The sequence below is a fragment of the Scomber japonicus genome, chromosome 13 (assembly GCF_027409825.1).
Source record: "Scomber japonicus isolate fScoJap1 chromosome 13, fScoJap1.pri, whole genome shotgun sequence".
In the NCBI taxonomy this organism is placed as follows: domain Eukaryota; kingdom Metazoa; phylum Chordata; class Actinopteri; order Scombriformes; family Scombridae; genus Scomber; species Scomber japonicus.
Window position 1 is genome coordinate 2,795,640 of NC_070590.1, and position 23,318 is coordinate 2,818,957.

The 23,318-nt window shown below is 38.9% G+C and overlaps 4 protein-coding genes and 1 non-coding gene across 5 annotated transcripts; 3 read left to right on the plus strand and 2 right to left on the minus strand.

Moving 5' to 3' along the window:
* The first annotated feature begins 308 nt into the window (after positions 1–308).
* On the plus strand, positions 309–22,878 carry LOC128371031 (histone H3-like). Its single transcript, XM_053331230.1, has 2 exons — positions 309–650; positions 22,564–22,878. Exons 1-2 carry the CDS (start codon positions 309–311, stop codon positions 22,876–22,878), a joined length of 657 nt encoding a protein of 218 aa, XP_053187205.1.
* LOC128371659 (GTPase IMAP family member 9-like) lies at positions 2,076–5,204 on the minus strand. Its single transcript, XM_053332028.1, has 4 exons — positions 5,183–5,204; positions 3,897–3,938; positions 3,040–3,144; positions 2,076–2,905 (listed from the first exon to the last, which is right to left on the minus strand). Exons 1-4 carry the CDS (start codon positions 5,202–5,204, stop codon positions 2,136–2,138), a joined length of 939 nt encoding a protein of 312 aa, XP_053188003.1. The 3' UTR covers positions 2,076–2,135.
* Positions 11,258–11,727, plus strand: LOC128371043 (histone H2B 3-like). The gene has a single exon (XM_053331242.1). The coding sequence runs from the start codon at positions 11,353–11,355 to the stop codon at positions 11,719–11,721; it is 369 nt and encodes a 122-aa protein (XP_053187217.1). The 5' UTR covers positions 11,258–11,352; the 3' UTR covers positions 11,722–11,727.
* On the minus strand, positions 12,705–12,776 carry trnad-guc (transfer RNA aspartic acid (anticodon GUC)). Its single transcript has one exon. It is a non-coding gene; the product is annotated as a tRNA-Asp (tRNA).
* Positions 16,122–16,764, plus strand: LOC128371070 (histone H1-like). Its single transcript, XM_053331272.1, has one exon. It carries the CDS (start codon positions 16,150–16,152, stop codon positions 16,762–16,764), a length of 615 nt encoding a protein of 204 aa, XP_053187247.1. The 5' UTR covers positions 16,122–16,149.
* Positions 22,879–23,318: the final 440 nt, after the last annotated feature.

A 23,318-nucleotide genomic window follows, 5' to 3' on the forward strand; every position in this document is an offset into this window, starting at 1 on the left:
TGTAAATTATGACTTAAGAGGAAATAAATTAAAGATTCTAACATGTTTAATTCAGATAACCTGTAAATTAAGTAAATAAATATGAACTTTTTTTCTTTTTCTTCTTTCATCCAGCCGTTAGTCAGCTGATGAGGGGGGCGGGGTTTAGATTGAATTTGAATTTCTCATCCAATAGCAGATGAGCTGCTGTGCGCGCGCCTCCCGGCCTGGGCCAATAAGCGTCGCCTTGACTCCGGCAGCTCCTTTATAAAGCCGCAGCTCAGCGCAGAAAGACATTCATTCATATTCTGTAACAACAGAAGAGAGAAATGGCAAGAACCAAGCAGACCGCTCGTAAATCCACCGGAGGTAAAGCTCCCAGGAAGCAGCTGGCCACCAAGGCTGCCCGTAAGAGCGCCCCGGCCACCGGCGGAGTGAAGAAGCCCCATCGTTACAGGCCCGGTACCGTGGCTCTCAGAGAGATCCGTCGTTACCAGAAATCCACCGAGCTGCTGATCCGCAAGCTGCCCTTCCAGCGTCTGGTCAGAGAGATCGCTCAGGACTTCAAGACCGACCTGCGCTTCCAGAGCTCCGCCGTCATGGCTCTGCAGGAGGCCAGCGAGGCTTACCTGGTCGGTCTCTTCGAGGACACCAACCTGTGCGCCATCCACGCCAAGAGGGTCACCATCATGCCCAAAGACATCCAGCTGGCCCGCCGCATCCGTGGAGAGAGAGCTTAAACTGTAACTGTCTCCTCAAGCACACAACGGCTCTTTTAAGAGCCACCAACATTCATAAAAGAGCTCAATCCTTTCATACAATGCAGCAACTTCACTTTTATCTCTCTGTTGGTAATGAACACTATTTAATTATATGTATGAATCACGCATAGACCTCACATGTCATAACCAGCTACACTAAACTTGTACAAACTCTGCTTTCACCCTGTATGACTTAACTGTCTACATGCTAACTACATGGATCATCTTACATACATGATCCTCTTGTACTGACTGTAGTTCAGCGATGTGTCCAGTAGGTGTCGCTGTTGCACCAACAGTGTTTCTACTGTATCAGCCTGAGTCAGATCATATGGAGTGTGTATGTGTTTACAACTTACAGTATTTACAGGTGGACCAATTCGTGCAGAAATTATAAATGTGAGATCACTGACAGCACTGAATTTCAGCAGGAATACTTTCACAAAGAGAAATCTCTAGAAGTAGATTGTCAACTCATGATTTGAGGTTGAATGCAGGTATAAATGTACACAAGAAACGAAGTGACTTTTTACCCTCATGTGCAATGGTTTATTGTTAATTGTGGGTGTTCAAACTCCCAGAGGAAGGATTATATAAGGTCAATTAGCAAATGTAATTTTCTGTGATAGTTAGAAGCTAATGATCAGGGATGTGCTATGAGATCAAGGACAAGCTGTGGGAGTAAAGTGTGATAAGGGAGAATGAGGAGATGAGCAAGCTAGGGTTGTGGAAAATAAAAGGAGACACTGGTGTGTGTTTTAACTTCTGTAGCTCTACTTATCTTTGTATATAATATTTGTTTGGGTGTGTGTGAGTCAGTCTCTTCTTCTGTGCAGAATAAACGACTCCTCTTCCATAAGTCGCAAGGCTGTGAATTGTCTTCTTTGGCATGAGCTAGACCCGATATACATACAGTTTCTACAATGTAATTAAAAAATAACTCAGACTAATGACAAAGTCCTTCTAAGGCTTATTATAATGTCTCTGCTAATGAAGACTCATTTAGCTTCAGTTTCAGTTTAAGGCTGTGTTTATGTGTCATAACCCAGAGGAACAATCACTTAAAAACTCTTTACAGGCACATGTGGAAAATGTTGTTTTAACACCGGATTAAACGTGAGCTTTTATAGTTTGTTAAAGATGAACAATCAGAGAGATTTGTTGACTGTTTTAACACTTTGAACAGCACATACATACTCCATAATGTAAATAAAGCTCAAAAGGAAGATTTATTTTAATTAGAAACAAGGACTGCTTTATGCTTTTACAAATTTCCCAAAATTCATCCTGACAGATATGGAATCTGTATTATAAAATATATAAAATATGGCAGCATAAGCAGTGTTAATGATTAGAGATTTTCTAATGATGGAGCCATTGATGGTCCAGCAGAGTTCAGGAGGTAAATTTTAGTTTGAAGGTCATGTGATACTTGTGAGCATCTTCTATGGAGTCTGTTCGCTGCATTTGTTCAACAACTTGACGGGCACCACTCTCTAAAGTGCGGAAGTACCGATTCAACTCCTGCAGCTCAGACTGGCATCGCCTTTTCATTTCTGGACCTTCCTGCTGAGCCTCTTTCAGCATCCTCTCATACTTTGACTCAACAGCTTTTATTTTCTCTTCTAATTTCTTGTTGTAGAAGTCTCGGAGCTCTTCTTCCCTCTTCTGTAGCATCTGGACCACCTCCATGTAAGTGATGTTAGAGTAATGCCCTCCTCCGTTGTTTTCAACCATCTTCTCCACCTTCTCCAGCAGCTCCAAGACCTGACCACGATCATCAGCGTTGTCATTGTTGAGAACATGATATCTGTTCTCCACCTTCCCCAGGATGGACTGCAGCTCGTCTCCCTCCTCCAGCTGCCTCTCCACATCTGGTTCAGTTTGGTCATCGTGGGTGAAGAGGATGATGGTGTATTTCCATGCATCCGGCCCAAAGATCTCCTCCACCTGTCTAACAGCGTCTTGCTCCTCGTTGGTAAAGGGCGCGACTTTGATGACCAGTAGGATGGCGTGGGGCCCTGGGGCGGACATGTTGATGCATTTAGAGATCTCTCTCTTCACAGTGAGCTCAGGTAATGAGGTGTCGAAGAGGCCGGGCGTGTCGACGATGGTCACGTTCTTGCTGAAAACCTCACCACTCTGCTTACAGCACTGCCTGGTCACTGCAGAGAAAAACACATGAAGCAGAGTTATTACAGCCACACTGAGAAAGGTTTGTAATCTTCAGTGAAGTTCTGTTCATTTTCAGCTAAATTTACAAAGAACTCATGTCAGCCATCAGAGGTGTCATCCTTACCTGAGGACTGACGGACTGCTTTACAGAAGGCATCTCTTCCCAGTATGGTGTTCCCACTAGAGCTCTTTCCTGCTCCAGTCTTTCCAACAAGAACAAGCCTGAAGTCTGCAATACAGAAAACATCCTCAAATAATGATGGTGTAAAGTATTTATATCTCTATCTTAGAAAAGTATAGTTACTCATCATTCACCAGAGCGGAGCTCAGTGAGCAGTAACATGTGACATTAAGGGTTCCTGTTATGGAGATCCTGAAACTATGTGTGCAAAACTTTTAGTTAAAAGTTTTAATTTATAGTAGGAAGTAAGAGAAAGTAAGAGAATGAGAACTGGCAAATCTCTACAGTCAAATTACATCCACAGGAAATTCAAATTATAACAGAATTTAAAGAAAAGCATTCAAAGTAAAATGCAATGAGTGTTTTCTCTCCACCACTGCGGTGTGTGAATATTAGCAGATGAACAGCAGCTGCCATTAAACTGCAGAAGAAGACACAATATGACTTCATTAACAGAGCGTCAGTCACAGCTCAAACGATGGAAAAGATGACATTTCTATTAGTTCTGATGTTTTCAGCTCATCATTGACATTTAAAAGACTTTTCACAGGAACAGGTCACCCAGTGCAGTGGTGTGACCATCTGACTATCAAGGCATCATAAAACATTTCCATCATATTAATATCAGTAAGAGCTGTTTGTTGAACAGTCATGTTAAGTTAAGTTTAACAAAACACTCAAACATACATTTCTATAAATAAAAGTTTTATCTGACATGATGATGTCTCTTAAAATCTAAAGCTTAAAGTAAAATACTCCTTTAACCCGTTAAAATGGGAATGATTAAAAGGCTTTCAGACCTGGAGGATCATCCTTACTGCTTCTTCTTTGCCTCGGTGGTCCTGTTTATAGAGAGAGAGAGAGAGAGAGAAAACAAGTTATATTTAATATTATTATTAAGAACACAAAATGGCTTCATGCTCCCCTCTCCTGTAAGGCATCACAAACTACAGTCTAGACTTTAAAGTCTTCCTCCACTCACAAATGTCTTTTCTTTGGTCCTTTCGCTAGATGAGGTTTTTTTTCAGTTGGAGTTTGATAAAATTAGATATTGAGGTCGACATAAAGAATGTTGTCTCTGAACATTTCACTTATCAGCAACAATTTTTGCAACTTAACTACATTAATAAACATTTCCTCATCGTCTTGAGAGAAAATGTGGCTCAGCAGCATTACGTTTCACACGTTTGCTGTTGCAATTTAGTTTCATATGAATGTCATTTGTAGGAGACAGAGTTGGGATTTTTTAGACAGACAGTCAAAGTGTCTTCAAATTGTATGGGATTTGTAACTTCTGAGGTCTGACTAAAATGAATCATGAAAGTAGAGCTGCAACAATTATTGATTAGTTGGCAACGAAAAAATTAATGGCCAACTATTTTGATAATCAATTCATTGTTTTGAGTCATTTTTTAAGAAGAAGCGTTCCATTGTCTGATTCTCCAATGTGAATATTTTCTGGTTTCTTTAGACCTCTATGACAGTAAAATTAATATGTGTGTGTTACACATAAAAAAGACACTTCAGGATGTGATCTTGGGCTTTGGAAAACACTGATCCACCATTTTCTGTACCAAACAACTAATTGATTAATGGAGAAAATAATGGATTAGTTCATTTTTGTGCATTCATGAAACAAAACATTGTCTGTAAACTTGTTAAAGACATTTTCTGCTCAGTTCATTGTTAAAGTTTTGTGGAGTTATTTATGTTAAATTTTATGAAGATTATTTTACATTATATTTATTGCTGTGTAGTTCTGACTCTGACTCAGTTTTTAAATTGCGCTGGACTGACTAAAGCACCAGGTTGGAGGAAGTATTCCAAATGAATTACAGCGTTTTGATGCAACGAATCTGCTGTTTCATCTCCTCTGAGAAAGTGAAAGTAAACGTAATACAGACAAGGACATACATAAATACATATAAACATTTACAGTTTTTAATTAAATCCAATTGTATTTTTGTCTTCGACCACTGGTGATCCGGAAGCAGAACGAGTTTAATTTGAATGACAAGTCTGACAGTCCTTCACAGTGGATTCAGTCAGAATTAAACTTCACCATAAAAACAGATGTGAAACTCACGGAAGTCTTCACTCGTTGCCATCACTGCTGCTAATTCTCACTTTTATACAAGTTCAGCGTCCAGAGTAACTAAGTTATAGAAACAACAAAGTAATTTAAAACACCGAAAGCTTTTTTCTGCCGTTTTTCCTGCGCTGGCAACGATAATAACTCAAGTAGCCGCACTTAGTTCCTTATCTGCTTGGGAAACGCCCAGTTCTCCTCTGTATCTATTCTAGACATTTGATAGATTAAGGATGTAGTGTCGACTTCTTCACCCTTCCCCCGCCATTTATTTCCGCATTTCGTGCAGCCTCACCTGAGTTTTAAAGTGCGTCACAAGAGAAAAGAAGACCAACTGTGTTTAAGTAAGTGTTTAATTTGTTCTCTTTTCTTATGACTTTCTGGTTTTACATAATATGTGCTGGTCTAGGCTACCTGCAGGCGCCTTGCTCTCCTTTTTCTAACAAAAGATTATTGTTTTTTTCCTGTTTTATTACTTCCTGGTCGATCGATCACAAACAGAAATTGTAAAATGAAAATAGTCCATCCGTGGAAAAATTGGCTTCTCGGTTTCAAATACAAGGGTTCAAACTTTTATCGAAGTACAAAACCATCATACTTAAAAGTAGACTACCGAATGTAAAAGTACACATTATGTAGACTCCTCAGTATTGTATGATAATTGTTGATGCATTCACGTGTTCATTACTTTAACATTAATTTAATGCTCAGCTGGGGATCATTTTGATGACTTATGACTGTGTCACTTTTGAATTTCCTCTATAACATAATATATAATGCATCATTTGTTTAAATTGGTAGTGGTGTTAATCTAATTGTTTATCAAATGCACATCTGATATGGTTGAATAAATGTATAAAGTAGCAAGAAATGGAAATACTCAAAGTGCAGTGCTACTTTCCCCCAGTGGTGATCACACTTTTAAATGTGTGTTGTTTTTTTTTATTGCTGGGTTTCTTTATCCTGCCCTATTTATTGTTTTAGGTTTGTTTTTACAATGCTGACAGGGCTTTTTATAACTTTATTATTGTGTTTGATCATTTCTATGCACTCAGTTTTTATAGACGATAATATCAGTTAGAGTGGCAGTTCCTGCATTTTATTATAATCTGCTCAGGACAGACTGGTTCAGCAGGAAGTGTCTTACAGCCTTTTCATATTCATTCCTGACAGACACTTAACAAAGATTATGACAAAACATCACTGACTGCCTCTTCAATCTCCAACATGCTGCTCACTGCAGAAACTTCAATAATACATTATTGTTTCAACCATGCCGTTAGCACCCATTTTATCATTGCTTTGTGACTGTCTACCACTGACCTCTGTGTTTCATATTGAACCCTGCAATAAGAACTCATCACTGTAACTGAACGTTAACCAGATTGATCTTGTTAAAATTATAGAGAGAGGTTCATACACGTTTTTATTGTTAAAGTCATCCTTCTTGAACTTCCTGTTGCGTGCGATTGGGCTACATCACGCTTGGTGTGAACGCCCCTTAAAAGGTCTCTGAGTGGTTGTTTTTGGTCTGGTTGCTGTGTTCAGATCTGTGTTTCTTCTTTCTGTTGTCATTGCAGGTTTTCTGATGTTCAGATATGGAACCAGATCTCACCATCGTCCTTCTGGGACATACAGGGGTCGGGAAAAGCTCTTCAGGAAACACTATTCTAGGAGATAAAGCCTTTGAGTCAAAACGCTCTGTGAAATCAGTGACAAAAGAAATCTCAAAGAGAACTGGAAAAGTGTGTGGGAGACAGATCTCAGTGATCGACACTCCAGGAATCTTATGTGCTGGTGCTGAAGAACAAATTAAAACCTGCTGTCAGGAAGTCCTGCAGTCCTCCAGACCTCATCTGTTCCTGGTGGTGATTAAATGTGATCGATTCACAGAGGAGAGTAAAAAGGCTGTGGATGCAGCTGTCAGAGTCATCGGTGATGAGGGACTGAAAAACAGTTACCTGCTGTTCACAAATGGAGATGCTTTAGAGGAGCCACTCGAGGAATTCATCAATGATCCGGATGGACCACTCCCACCAATTGTTGAAAGGTTTGGGGGACGGTGTCATCTGTTCAACAACAAAGACAATGACCAGCAACAAGTCAGTGAACTGCTAGAGAAAAAGAGCCCATGCCGTGAGTAGAGCTACAACTAATAATAATTATCATTATTGATTATTCTGTGGATACGGTTCTGGATAAGTTGTTTGGTCTACAAAATGTCAGAAAATGTTGAAAAACTGTTTTCAGTCCAAGATGATGTCCTCAAATGTCTCGTTTTGTCCTCAACTCAGAGATATTCAGTTTACTGTCACAGAGGACTAAAGAAACCAGAAAATATTTAAGAAGCTGGAACCAGAGAATGTTGACTTAAAAAAAAAGACTTATAGTGATGAATCTGTTTTAAACGTAGTTGAACATTATAGTTGGCAACTAATCAATAAAACAACTAATCATTGCAACTCTGTCAGTGAGACTGAGCAAGAATCACAATCAATAATTATTTTAAATCATCAGTTAAACAAACTTATTATATAGATGTGATAAATATTGACTGAAAATATAAATTATATGAAATTAAGCAAAACACTTGACTGATTGAGCCATTTATTGTAAGGTTGGGAAGAACAAGTGCATATCCAGAGGTTAACGTTCACAGACACCATTGAGCAGTTTTACATTTGTATAATACTTAATTCGTTGTGACATGAAGTCACAACAGTGACTTCACTTTTTTATTCAATGAATTTATACAATGATCTTTAAAATCCCGAAGATGAATGAAATCATACATTTGGACAGATAATTGTGAGATTTCATGGAATATATTCATACTTCTATCACTAATTTTGTGACCTAAGTATAAACATATCTGTGACATATTGTGACATTTTATGTCCACCAACACATTTGTGGAAATAACTAATTTGAATGTTGGAGTAAAATTCCATTTTTTTCAGACAAAAATGAACCAAACAGTTAAAGAGCAAAAACAAATCTGCATGTCTTTATCTTTTTTCCAGATCCTCTTCAGAGCGAATCGGTCATTTTGGAGGACAGGAGGATTGTTCTGCTCGGTCTACCTGGAACTGGGAAGAGTTCATCAGGAAACACCATCCTGGGATCTAAACCGTTTAAATCAGGTTGTGGCTTTGGATCAGTTACTGAAGAGAGCGTCTCTGAATCAGCAGAGGTGGAGGGTAGACGAGTCACTGTGGTTGACACTCCTGGATTCGCTGATAAAGTTCTGTCTCATCAACAGCTCTTCACTGAGATTGTGAAGTCGATAGAAAAAGCTGTTCCAGGACCACACGCCTTTGTTATTGTGGTTAAAATAGGCAGAATCTCCAGTGCTGACATCGCACTGTTTAAGCTACTTCAGAAAGTGTTTTTCAGAGATGCTTTGAAGCATGCCATGGTGCTGTTCACTCATGGAGACCAGTTAAAAGAGAAGAACATTGAGGAGTTGATTCGAGATGACGAAAATGCATCTAAACTGGTGGCCATGTTCGGTGGTAGATACTGTGTGTTTAATAATGAAGGACAGAGAGACAGACAGCAGGTTAGAAACCTGCTGGATAAAGTGGATGAGATGGTCACAGCTAATGGTGGACAACATTGCACCCGTGAGATCTTCCAGAGGCTTGTGGAAGAATCGTGCCTATCAAGTCAGTTAGCTCAAACAAAGCTGCCAGATAAATCCTTTAAAGTTGGTGAGAAGCCTCGTACTCTCTGGGAACTCTTCGAATATTACTTTAAATTGTACTTCAAAATATTTTTTAGCTGATGTCACTAAACCATCACAAACATAACAGAGTTACTTATAAAACCATTTGTTGGAGCCTGGACAGCACACCAGTCTTTGGCTGTGTTATTGTGCTCCATGTTTTATTTGAAGGAAGTTTCTCAGTTAATGATTGAAACAGAAGAATATATACTACAGACCTTTATTGAAGCATATGCTCAGACTCTATTGGCCTTATATGTCTTGTGTTGCTATTGTAGACATCTGGTGGTCTTCAGTGGTGTTGCATATTAAGGCACTCCAGCTGAGGTGATTTTTAGCTTTTTGGTGAGTTTGTTTTGCCCTTTAAAGCAAGCATTGTTTCTTCATAATATTTAATGTTTAGCAATGGAATGTAAATTTTAATGTGGTACAGTAGTTTCATTTGTTGTTCAAAATGTCCTGTGTTCTTGTGGAACACACTGAGTTTATCTTGTTGTTATCTTCTTTTGCATGGCTCACACAGCATGGGTGAGTGAAAGCATGAATGATATGCACCACATAAACTGGTTTATGGACCAGGGGCCATTGTAGGAGTGTGTGTGTGTGTGGGGGGGGGGGGGGGGGGTCAGCTCCTAATGAGAATTTGACATTCAATGCCCTGCAAGTGTTACAATAATGAAAATACAATAGTAATTCAGTGTTTCCCACAGAATTTTGAGAGACTACATTTTTAAGTCAAATGCAACATTAAGAGTTTATAGCTATTATAAAATGTCATTTAAGCACTTGACTAATTAAACCAAACACATCTTTTTTTCTTAAACATTATTCTTCAACATTGTTTCTTAAACTTGTACTTCACAAGTTTGCATTGTTTCTTCAAATTACTAAACTGTCTTTACTAGACTTCCAGATATCTTAGAAGTGGATCAGAGTTGATTTATTGTACAGATGGAAATAAAGATCTCTCATTAAGACTATTTAAACTGAAGCAACTAAAGCAGCATAAAGTTGCTGCTGTGTTTTAAACAGCAGCAGGTGTTTCACATTCAGAGGTTTGAGGCTGAGCTGCAGGTTGAGTGGAGGTGTGTGGGGAAGTTTATTAGTGCTGTTGAACGTAACCTCTGTGAAACTATCAGAAAATAACGTTTTATTGATCTGATTCAGCAGCTTTCTGACTGTCAGCGCTCCCTCTCTCTTCATTCACTCTCTAGCTCGCTCCACCACAGGTTCAGTCGATCCGGTGTTTCGGTTTAACTGGTGACCGTGTTAAGTGGTGACTTTCTCACATTGCAAGATACATTACGAGAGGTGAATGAGTCCCCTGAACACAATTAAACTTTAGCGTAGCTTGGATATTAAACTCAGAAGACTATTTAAAAAGGATTAAACTACTAAAGGCCTTTAAGAGAACACCTATATGAAAGTCACCATTTAACACGGTCACCAATGAAGCTGAAACACCAGCTCTGTGACAACATCTGTAGCTGCTTACTTATTTTGATTTTGGGGTACTGAGATCAATTTTTTCTTTTGAAGGGTCTAAAGTCGGCCCTGTTATAGACTACGGAGTAGATGCTGGTGTTCATTGCACCATTGATGGCTTTGTTATTCTGTGTATATGATCATAAAAAACCCTGAAATCATGAGCCATTATTTTATTATGATAAAATAAACTTGATTTTAAATGTTGGCATTGTATCAAGTATTAAATTGTTACATGAAATAAATGTTATATGAATACTGGAACTCATGTTTCTCTGGTCATTTATATTGTTGTATATCTGAATGTTGCAAATGAATTGTGTTCTTCTTGTGTTACTTCTGGTTAATTAAATACACATACTTTAAATGTTTCTACATTAGCATGAAGACTAAATGAAAGACAGCACAAATCACCTCATTTTGATGGAAATTTAAAACCTTTAAGCTTGACTCATTAATGCACACAGAGACAACGGTCAGACGTTAAGTAATAACCTGAGATACATGTTGTAAGAGTAAATATACACATTATAAACACTGTAGCAGCATAAAAGTAAAATATCAAAGAGTAAATACCTCAAAAATATGTTAAAGTACAAATATAACTACAACAACTGTAATACTATCACTGATCATGTGGCTGGAAGTCACAGATATTATTATATTATACATAAACACATAAATCTATCCATGGGTTTTATAATATGGTAAATCAGTAAACACATCAGCTTTTGAAATGCTAATATTACATATAATATGTTAAGCTATGTTTAGTTGTGTGTTTTTAGACAGCATGTTTTATATTTAACGGTAAAGACTCCTCAGATGATGAAGGGAACGGTCTGCGCATGCTCAAGGATTCAGCCAATCCTATGCGAGCAACGGCACAGTGAGATTTACATGCAGCAGATATAAAAGCAGCCGCGATCAGAAAGGACACATATCTACCGGAATCATGCCTGATCCAGTAAAAGCACCGAAGAAGGGCTCCAAGAAGGCCGTGTCTAAAGCCACCAAGACCGGCAAGAAGAAGAGAAAGACCAGGAAGGAGAGCTACGCCATCTATGTGTACAAGGTGTTGAAGCAGGTCCACCCCGACACCGGCATCTCCTCCAAGGCCATGGGCATCATGAACTCCTTTGTGGGGGACATCTTTGAGCGGATCGCCGGTGAGGCTTCCCGCCTGGCTCACTACAACAAGCGCTCCACCATCACCTCCAGGGAGATCCAGACCGCCGTCCGCCTGCTGCTGCCCGGTGAGCTGGCCAAACACGCCGTGTCTGAGGGCACCAAGGCCGTCACCAAGTACACCAGCTCCAAGTAAACCTACTACACCGCTGCTGATAATACACAAAGGTCCTTTTCAGGACCACACACTCCTTCCACTAAGAGCTTTATCCCTTTTATATAATGTGATGTTTGGTGTCTCCCTAGTAGTTACACACTTTCTCTTCCTTGGTTTTAAGAACTATAAATAAGCAATAAGCAATGGGCTTGTGCGAAACTCTGTCCTTGACTATAATCTCATGTTAAATATAGTGACAAAGCTTTCTACTTACCGTATTTTCACCGACTATCAATGTTTGGGTATCATATTTTATCCATGCATGTCAAGTGTTGTTTACTTTAATAGTAGGTAGCCATTTATATAAACAGAATAAAGCTTAAATCAAGGTTATCTTGTCATGACAGAGAAACCGGAACCTTAAGGAAATTAAACATTAAATGGGAAAACTCAAAATACAGATTGAATGACTTAAATATTGTCACAGAAGTAGGTGCCATTTGTTTTAACGGCAAGAATAATTGAATTGTAACTATTTTCATTGAGAAACTGCCTAAATTACACCCCTCATGGTCCACATAAAGCCACCACTGTCACAAGCACTTAATAAATAAGGGATGTTGCTGTACATATAATTAAATATATATTAATATAATATCCGTATTTCCCTTCCGGTTCGTCGTAAGTGAAAGCAAGTTGTCCTGTGGAATCAGGATTAATGCGCAAAAGTCATACAGTCTCTTAACACATGCTTATATCTGTATTTTATTTAAGAATTAAAGGTTTTGCTAAACAATTATGTGTGAAAACATTTAAAACCAACACATGATTGATGTTCGTTTTAGGCCATTTTCTACCACGCCGTCCAATAAACGGTAAGCCGCCACTTTACGAGAAATATGTAACGTGAATATAAAGGGTTAACTTGTGGTGCAGAATATAGAAACCAGTAATTCCAGTCTGTTTGTTAGATAAATATCAATATCCTGATCTATGTTCAATGAATAAAAGAAAAAAGTTTCCTCCCCGTCGGGGAATCGAACCCCGGTCTTCCGCGTGACAGGCGGAGATACTGTCCACTATACTAACGAGGATAGATACTCTAAAGGGCTAACCCGCACTTTTTATTTATCACATAGGAGTCATTTAAGGGCTTGTTTATCTTTATATTGATTTGTTTTGACAGGCAACAGGAAATAGTTTCTCTAAAGGTTAGGCATACAGGTTTTCACTCCATGTTATATATAACAGGAGGAAGTAAATTAAATCTGTCTTACTGGTGTATCACTCTGAGAGGAAGGACGCCCTAAAACTTTTTCCATTCATTCTCTATGGTAGTGCTAAACCACTACGGATGTAATATATTTTTGGCCACTACAACCCGCTGGCGCTATTCGGCCAGCCGTGAATAGCCGTAATAGAGACAGCCAATAGGAAGGAGGCTCCCCCCCCCCCCCCCCCCCAAACTCTTCATAAACCCGGGTTCGAGTCCCGGTTGGGGCGTTATCAAATTTCAGTCTAAATAACCGTAAAGCAGTGAAAACGCTTGAGAAATGCTTGATTGCATCTGGAAATGTATCATTAGTTTAATTATAATAATTATTATTATTGAAAAGTCTACATCCTACTATCTTATGTTCACCTAGACACACACTACAGGCAACAGGAAATAGTTTCTCTAAAGTTTAGGCATACAGGTTTTCACTCCGTGTTATATAAAATAGGAGGAAGTAAATTAAATCTGTGTCACTGGTGTATCACTCTGAGAGGAAGATCCTTCAGGGAAATCAGAAGAGGATTGATAGGTTATATAATACATGTAGGATTGGGAAATAATGTAAATAATGTCACAATAATTATTTTTTTATTATATACTCTAATAATATTATTGTTTTTCGTACTTATTTATAGTTCTTTATACTTTCTTATTGATGCTCTTCTATTTTTACTGTCCATTTGCTGGTGTAATAATGCAAATTTCCCCATTGTGGGACTAATCTTATCTTATTTTAAATAGTCTGTGATTTATTCTTTCTGTTTTGTTTTGTCACACTCCGATACAGAAAGTTGTGGTATGTGCCTCTAAAGCTGGTTGGTGCTTTACCAATGAACGCAAATATGAAGAAGAGGCAGCAGAGAGTTATTTTATTTGCTTGTTTTTAAGGAATAAACCTTGTCCATAAAGCATTAGTGGAGCTTTGACAAATGTCCACTATGAGTCGCTGTGATTTTATGAGTCAAACTCCCTCCAGCTTTATTGTACCTTCAGTATCAAGCAGTTAACACACTAACTATTGCAGCAAAATGGTAATAATCACCTATAATTTTGAAAAATACATTTTATAAATTATAGTCACCTGATCTTCAGTTATAAGGCCATTTCTCACATTTACTAAAAAATAGTTTTGTTTAATGACATATAATCTAAAATATCCTATATCTGCCTATAAAGAGAATAATTATGTGTTACTGAAATTATAAGTTATAAAATGCAGATCAGGCTCCGAGAGAAAAAAAATACAGTTCAAACAGAAGACATAACCTCCGTATACTTAGTGTTGTTAAAAGGCGTGAATTAATACAATAATAAAATGTTAAATAAGAACGTATTATGAAAAATAATAATAATAACATGTTTTAAAGTTAGGAGCATGGTTGGTGAAGGTTTGTGGTTCAGTTGTGCCTCGAACTGATAGATTTGAAGTTAGTGGTAGGACTATACTTTGATAGAAATGATTAAATCAGTTTAGAAACTTGTATTAATGAGCAGGGAGAGCAAGAATGAATCACTCAACAGGGGCGCCGTATCCTGGTGGAGATGCAACTCATAAAATCCCGAATATATTAAAAGATATATATCTTTGTGTAAATGTTTTACTTAGGTGTAAATGAGATAAGTAGTGACATCATTGGTTTCTCCTGCCTGTTTAAGAGTTAATCACATTAACTCCAGGGAGGAAGTGATGACATCATGTTAAGCTTATTACAGTCATATCAGCAAGTCTCTGAACACCAGGACAAAGACATTCTGCTTTATTACAAAAGAAAATGATTTACTGTGAAATTCTGTTTTTAGTTCATTATCAGAGTGACACTCAGTGGAGACTTCTTGTGTATTTTAATTAAGGCTCATCTGATGACAAGCATTGCAAGTTTAAGCTTAATACTGGCGTGTGGTGTTAGTTCATGTTATTTATCCTTGTAAAAATAAATATCAAATGTATAAATATGATGTATAACATTATATATTGATCTTTTGAATGAAATGAGACCCAACGTTATAAATAATAATGTTAAGTATGCTTGTTTGGTCAATTTAAAAAAAAAAATGTTTAGTTAATCTTTCATTGATTGGGTGAAATCCTCTAAAGGCAAACATTCAATTCAATTCAATTCAGTTAAATGCCTTTATTGTCATTGCACAGCAGTACAAAGCAATCTCTGTGAGTAATACACATAAAAACAGCAACAGACAATAAAAAGTGTGACACATAAAATACACTAGGATGAAAAAAGAAGGGTATATATATAGTAGAATATAAAAATGCCTAATAAATATAATACATATGTGGTTAGAATAAGAGCAGCAGTTCAAACTTAATTGCATAGCCGGCTTAGCTGAGATACATACTCAGTATACCTGACTGAGCTGAGCTTTATTTAGTCTTATGCAGTTTGTACTTCTTATATAAGATAATATTATGTATTTATGTTAAGATAAATGGTTTATTGTAAAGTTGGCATAAGATAATATAACTTATTTCTGTGATGAGAAGTAGTTTATTGTAAAATTGGCATTACAAAGACTGAAGTTGGTATCACAACTAATATGACAAATATGTTATATGTTAGTTCATTTTTCAATCCGAGTATTATTTTAAAAGTGTGTTTTCAGTTCAGTTCATCTAACATTTATAATAGAGACTGGAAGTATTTCCCAGCTGATCCATCATTGGCAGAGTCAGCACAGTAACCCTGTGTTTACCTCCACCGAAAACACGTCTAATTAAAAACTAACAAACCACATCCATACTCTGGTTTCATGCTTATCGTGTTCTCATATGTCTTTTCTTACTATATCATCACTTTCACCTTCTTTACAAATCACTTTTAGACATTTTAAGAGACGATTTGTGAAGAAAACTCGCCATGCTCTGTGCAAAATGACAGTGTATTGGTGAGGTTTGAAGCCTTTCAGAGTTAAATAAATAAGTCCTGGTCACCAAACACGAGCTTAGACTGAAGGGAAGAACGTTTTCTAACTGCCGTGATATCAAAAATGTTTAAAAAGATTTAATTTAGACGTGTTTTATGCTCGAAATGTGAAGGAGAAAACACAAGTGTGTCCTGATTTGAGGCGGCAGGCAGAGCGGCTTTGTGAGTTGCCTCTCCACGGTTCTCATGTGCTTTATAAGTCCCGCCTCTTGTCACCAGCGCGAGACAAACCGTTAAACTCTACAAACAAAGATGGCAGAAGAAGCTCCAGCAGTTGCACCGGCTAAACCCGCGGCGAAAGCCCCAAAGAAGAAGGCTGCTCCCCGGCCAAAGAAGGATGGACCCAGCCTCCCGAAACTCATCGTCGCTGCTGTGGCGGAGTCCAAGGAGAAGAAGGGACTCTCTGTAGCCGCCGTGAAGAAGGCTTTGGCGGCTAAAGGCGTCGATGTGGCGAAGTCCAACAAACGGATCAACACCGCCGTCACTAAGCTGGTGGTTAAAGGTACTCTGACCCAGACTAAAGGTACAGGGGCGTCCGGTTCCTTCAAGCTCGCCAAGGAGGCTAAACCCGCCAAACCAGTGAAGAAGGTGGTGAAGAAGAAAGCCGCGGTGAAAGCCAAGAAGCCCGCAGCAGCTGCTAAGAAGCCCGCCGCCGCCAAGAAGAAGAAGCCGGCAGCAAAGAAACCAGCAGCAGCGGCTAAGAAATCACCCAAGAAGGCTCCGGCAAAGAAAGCTGCTGCTGCCAAGAAAGTGGTGAAGAAGACCCCCAAGAAAACCCCAGTGAAGAAGGTGAAGGCTGTGAAGAAGACCCCAGTGAAGAAAGCTCCGGCAAAGAAAGCAGCAGCAGCCAAGAAATCAAAGAAGTGATTCAACTGTGATTCACTCCTCGCGCATCTAAAGGCTCTTTTAAGAGCCCCCCAAATGTCTGATAAAGAGCATTTCCTAATACTCATCACTCACTCACTCACGGCATCATTTAGATAGATTTATTTTATTATAATTAATATAAAGGGAATAAATGTATTTAATAGCTCATACATGAAGATAAATGCATAAATCAAGAGGGTTAAACTCACTATCATTAAAGGGCCACATACAGCCCGACTAATGAGGACTGGGGTCAGTTAAAAGAGGGAGGGAGGAAAAGGAAGACAGGAAAGTAAAATAAGAAAGGAGGGAAGGACTGATGGAAAGAAAAATGGATGGAAGAAAGGGAGCAAGGACAGATTAACAGGAAGGGCAGATGGAAGGAGGGAAGGACGAGGGAGGAAAGATGGATGGAAGAAAGAGAGCAAGGACAGAGAAGGAAGGAAGGGAACAAAAACAGATTAACAGGAAGGACAGATGGAAGGAAGGAAGGGAGGAGAGATGGAATTGAAGAAAGGGAGCAAGGGAAGAGAGGAAGGAAACAAGATGGACGGAGGGAAGGATGAATGGGAAGAAGGACATATGGAAAGAAGGGAGCAAGGACAGAAGGAGGGAAGGATGAAAGGGAAGAATGACTTATGGAAGGAAGGGAGTAAGGACAGAGAAGGAAGAAAGGGAACAAGGACAGATTAACAGGAAGGACAGGTGGAAGGGGGAAGGGAGGAAAGATGGATGGAAGAAAGGGAGCAAGGACAAAAGGAAGGAATGGAACAAGGTCAGATTAACAGGAAGGGCAGATGGAAGGGAGGAAGGAAAGATGGATGGAAGAAAGGGAGCAAGGACAGAGAAGGAAGGAAGGGGAGAGAGGAAGGGAACAATGACAGATTAACAGGAAGGGCAGATGGAAGGAAGGAAGGACATATGGAAGGGAGGGAGGAAAGATGGATGGAAGAAAGGGAGCAAGGACAGAGAAGGAAGGAAGGGGAGAGAGGAAGGAAACAAGGACAGATGGAAGGAGGGAAGGATGAAAGGGAAGAAGGATTTATGGAAGGAAGGGAGCAAGGACAGAGAAGGAAGGAAGGGAACAAGGTCAGATTAACAGGAAGGACAGATGGAAGGAGGGAAGGATGAAAGGGAAGAAGGACATATGGAAGGGAGGAAAGATTGGTGGAAGAAAGGGAGCAAGGACAGATAGAAGGTAGGAAGGACAGATTGAATAAATGGAGGACGGAAAGAAGGAATGAAAGATTGAAAAAACAGAGGAAGGAAGTAATGAAGAAAGGAAAAAAGGAAGGTAGGAAGGACAGAAGGAAGTAAGGAAAGTGGGCCGGATTATGTAGCCTGTTAAACTCAACTAAACCAGGCTCCTAGCTGTCACTGATTAATGTATTTATCATTTAGTATATTTACAGAAGTTAATGAACATAAACAGGAAGTATGATACAAACACATATTACTATCTGCAGAGAACACAGTTATAGATTAATTATATTAAAATATAAAATATATATTTTAGACAAAGAGAATAAAAGTTGACAGCCACAGATCAGCTCTGACAGGAAGTCTCATTAAACTGCATCATCAGGCTGAGCAGTGTGTTTGCTGCTACCAGAAAAACTTCATTTTATTACAAAAAGATGATCAACAGATTAATATTTTAACTTTAACTCTGTGAACAAACATGTGAGCCAGCTGGAAAAGTACTTTCAGTGGAGCTTTGATGTATTTTACAGTGTTTTAGGAGAGAAATGAGAGAGAAAAGCAGCTGATCAGAGCTGTCCGCGGGGGTGAACAGGTGAGGTTTCTTTGCTCCATAAACTAAATACAGAGACTATCAGAGCTAAACATGACGTCACCATGAAGAGAAACATGTCCGCTATCTGCTGGCTTTACTCTCAGCCTTCAGCGCTTCTCCCAACACTCATTTTTCACAGTTTTGTCACTAACAGAAAACACAAGTGGCAGACATTCACCCTGCTCACAGCAGCCAGCAGCGGGGCTGAGTCTACACGGTTCTCATGGTGAGTTTAAGGACCGCCTCCTGCCTCGGATTCTCCAGCACTCTACTCACACTCTGATTCACGTAGGATCCAAATTTATAGAAAACAATGGTTCAGTAGAAGAAAAATATAAACCCTAACCCTCACCTTCTAGGTTTGGGGAGTGTAAGATCTCTGATTTGTTAGATATTCATCTGAATGTGTTTTTAAAACATCTAAAAACATCAATAATATACAGTACACAGTTATGGATTTTTCATTTCTTACTCTAATTAAACAATTTAAATATGAATTATTACCGTCTGGAAGCAGAGCTTTAAATTGGAGTGTAAGGACTACGGATGCAAATCAGCAACTTGCTATAATCCGGCATATTTACAAAGATGTCTAACATTTATGTTCATTAATATGCACTGTCCCTATCCAAAAATAAACTATTATTACTATTAAGCCCAAACAAAGTTGTAAGATTTCAAGAAAATAGAAAAGTACTCTTATGAGAATAAAGCTGTAATTCCTTTGACCTGATGTTGGGACACATTATATCATATGTTAAAACAGTTTGTTGTTTTTCAGGGAATGAGGAAATATATTTTTAAAAACAATACTTCATGCGTGTGCTAGTTGATCCTTCAAGTTCAAATGTGGCTCGGCCTGTTCTTTATCTTCAGCGTCTCTTTTCTCTGCTTTATGTTTTTCCCACTGGTTTGCTGGTCCAGTCAGACCCCAAGCTGTTTCAGTTGAGGGTTTTGGGGACATGATAACAGATTTGTTTTAACAGACTGGAGAGAACATTTCAGAGCCGTCTCCAGCAGTCTACAACCCAGCTTCAGTCTCCTACGAGCCGGTCATCCAGTTGTTAAACAGTCTGACACCAAAACTCCACAAATGTTACCTTAATAGGGTTTAATGTGACACTACTGCAGACATGTTTGACCTGATAATGCTCAGACCCTAACCCTAACCCCTGGCCTCCAAAGGTGAACATACCAGTCAATGTTTGCACAAACATCATTCTGCACAAGGAAGTGTAAAACCTATTATTGAGCGGAGGGGATTTTTTACTTCTGTAAGATAAAATGCCAGTTGTATCTGCTCATGATCTAAAATGCAACTTATATGTGTGTGATGTGGAAACCTGAGACCGTACATGACAATCATTTTATGTCTTGAAGAAAAAACCTAGACAGAAGTTAATATTCAAAAACAGAATCATTTTAAGTGTTAAAACATCTTTAATTTGTTAGACACTGATCTGAATGTCTCCTTCAAGTTCAGATGTTTCCAGGTCTGTTCTTTATCAGGGATGAAAAGGTATGAATGTGATTTATGTTCATATCTGTGACATCTTTCCACAGTCTTGATCTTTATCGCCTCTTCTCTTTGCTTTATATAAAGTTTGCACAAGTTTGAACACAACACAGTTTAACAAGCCATCAGTGTGAGAATGGAGCTCGCTGTGTTTTTCCCACTGCTGCTGCTGGTCTGCTCTGTCTCCACAGAGTTGGTTACGAAGAACACTGACTATAAACCGCCTCACGAGCCTCTTCCATACGACATCCATGCTGTGCTGAGAGAGATGACCGCCTCATTGGCTGCTCAGAAGGTGAAGATTGAGCAACTACAAAAAGACAATGATGGTACAGTATAACATCTGAACGAATTTGAGTTTGTTATTTTCACAAAAAGTGAAAGAAGAATTTAATATCCAAGTTAGCTAGGTAGCTAGGTAGCTAACAGATGTGCTGCATGTGAGCAGATCTTTGGAGGGGAAATGATCAGGTTTGAGGTTAAGGTTTAATATCAGACATTAGAGTGAATCATCTGTTCAGCTGATGATGACGAGCTCAAAATACAATCTGAAAATAACTCACAGCAAATACATTTGATAGTTTCTGTTCTGCTTTGAAGTATTTCACTTTTATGAGAGAAACATGTTTTCCAGGATGAGGACTCTCTTCACTTTAGATGAATAATACCTCAGGGACGAGTGTGAAAGTGTGTTGTATCTTCAGAAAGAGTTACGGAGTGTTTCCTGATCAGGTTCATCTCATATTTGGGCCAATATAAAATGTAACTGTGTTATTTATGCTTATTTTTCAGGACAGAAGAACGAGGTGGACAAACTGAAGCAGAAGCTACAAGGTATCATGTAGAAATGATCACAACTCTGTCATCTGTGTGCACAGATTTATTCCTTTTACACAATAACTTTTACCTGGAAATTAGCAGCAAATTATATTTATATGTATATATAATTATTGTTTTGGAAAATGATGTGTTTTCACTTTAGAAATGAGAATAATTGTCTGTGATAATGAAATAATTCCCTTTCAATCTCTTCAAAGTTAATTAAATAACATGTTTGTATTCACAGCTGTCAGCTCGCGCACTAATGATCCACAAGGTACGATAACATTTTGTTTTAAACATATGCTCATAATTATGAAAACTATATACAATGGTGTTCAGCACTGAAATAATAATCTCTCTCTAATCTCTCAGGTCGACAGGTGGCTTTCTCAGTCGGTCTGATGGATAAAGGTCATGGACATATTGGACCCTTTGGCAAAGCAGAAAATGTGATCTTCAAACATGTCATCACAAACATTGGAAAGGCCTACAACTCACACACAGGTATCTGAACTCACAAACCTTAACAGTAAATTTCATTTTTCTGCAATGTTGATGTCAACCTGACTGACAGAAGTTACATTTTCATTTGAAATAACAAAAAACCCAAATGTCTGGCAGGTATCTTCACTGCCCCGCTGAGAGGAGCCTACCATTTCGATTTCCACGTGGGTGCACATGGAGACATTAAATATGCTGCAGGTGTTTTGTTGTACAAGAATGAACATTGTGTTATTGGTACATATGAGCATCAGGCAACACTTTTCGGGACTGCCTCTAACAGTGTGACACTGAGTCTGGAGACCGGAGATCAGGTGTATTTGCATATGTTTGCTAACACAAGGCTGTGGGACAGTTTCGTTCACCACTGCTCCTTCAGCGGCCATCTGCTTTTCACCATGTGAGACAGAAACAGTCCTTTACCTTCATCACCTGTATGATGCATGTTACTGTCGTCTTTAATCAATCTCACACTTAATTGATCTTAAACTGAATCGGATCATTTTGAAACTCTGTCTCTGATTTGTTTCCCTGATTATCTGTCATGTGATTTAAGGAATAAAAAATAATTTCAATAAGTTCTGTGGACATTTCTTTATTGTTGTTTCTAATTTACATATCAGCATATTCAATTTAACTGTCTGTTGCCATCTGTGCTTCACTCAGGATACAGTTTTGGTCCTCTGTCTTCTTTTCTTTGATCAGTAATTTTCTAAATTATTGCAAACCTTATGTCTCATTGTGAATATTTATTTTCTGTGCAACTATATGTTAATATTTATTGAAAGTGCACCAGAGATTCCCCTGCAGAGATCGATTTTAGCCATTATAACTCTGAAAGCAGTAAACCACAAACAATAACAACTCAACATCAGGGAAACAGCTGGTTTTCCAAAATACATCTAATATAAAGTTCTACTGAATGCAAATAAACTCAGCTGAGTCTGTTTCTAACCAACAGCAGCATGTTAACGGTCAGGTTTAGCTGCCACATAAAAGAAATAAAAGACACAAAATGGCGGACAGATGGCTCCGCTTCGTGGGCGGGGCTTCTGACCGTTGGAACTGTCTGTCCTCTTTTACGTCCGCAGACAGGCTTTATAAGCAGCAGCTCAGACAGTGAGACTCATATTCATCTCTTAACGTTTGTTAGAGAAGATCAGAGACAATGAGCGGAAGAGGAAAAGGCGGGAAGGGACTCGGTAAAGGAGGCGCTAAGCGTCACCGTAAAGTCCTCCGTGATAACATCCAGGGAATTACCAAACCCGCCATCCGCCGTCTGGCTCGCCGCGGCGGAGTCAAGCGTATCTCCGGTCTGATCTACGAGGAGACCCGCGGTGTGCTCAAGGTGTTCCTGGAGAACGTGATCCGGGACGCCGTCACCTACACCGAGCACGCCAAGAGGAAGACCGTGACCGCCATGGACGTGGTGTACGCGCTCAAGAGGCAGGGCCGCACTCTGTACGGCTTCGGAGGTTAAACATCACCACCCTGCTCCTCAAACACAAAGGCTCTTTTAAGAGCCAACCACCAACTCTGAGAGACATCCTCTTACCTGCTTTACATGTTAGTGATTATAAACATGTTAGTGATTATAAACATGTTAGTAATGATGGATATAGAAACATGAACCAGTAGTTCAGGTCAACTTGTGCTACAACATCAAACCCAGGAGATAATATTAATGTTGCTCTTCTACATAATTTGCTATTTATATTGTCATGTCCTGTGACCAGTTTAAAGAAAAAATATACTTATACACCAGTACTCCAGGTCAACTGTAATGTTTATGGTAGTAATGTTTAGTATGAACAGACTGGCTATATTCATATTATTTCACTTAACCAGTGCAATAACTATCAACCTCTGGGTTTGATAGGTGCACACTAACTCTGAGAGCTTATGTTATAAATACTATAT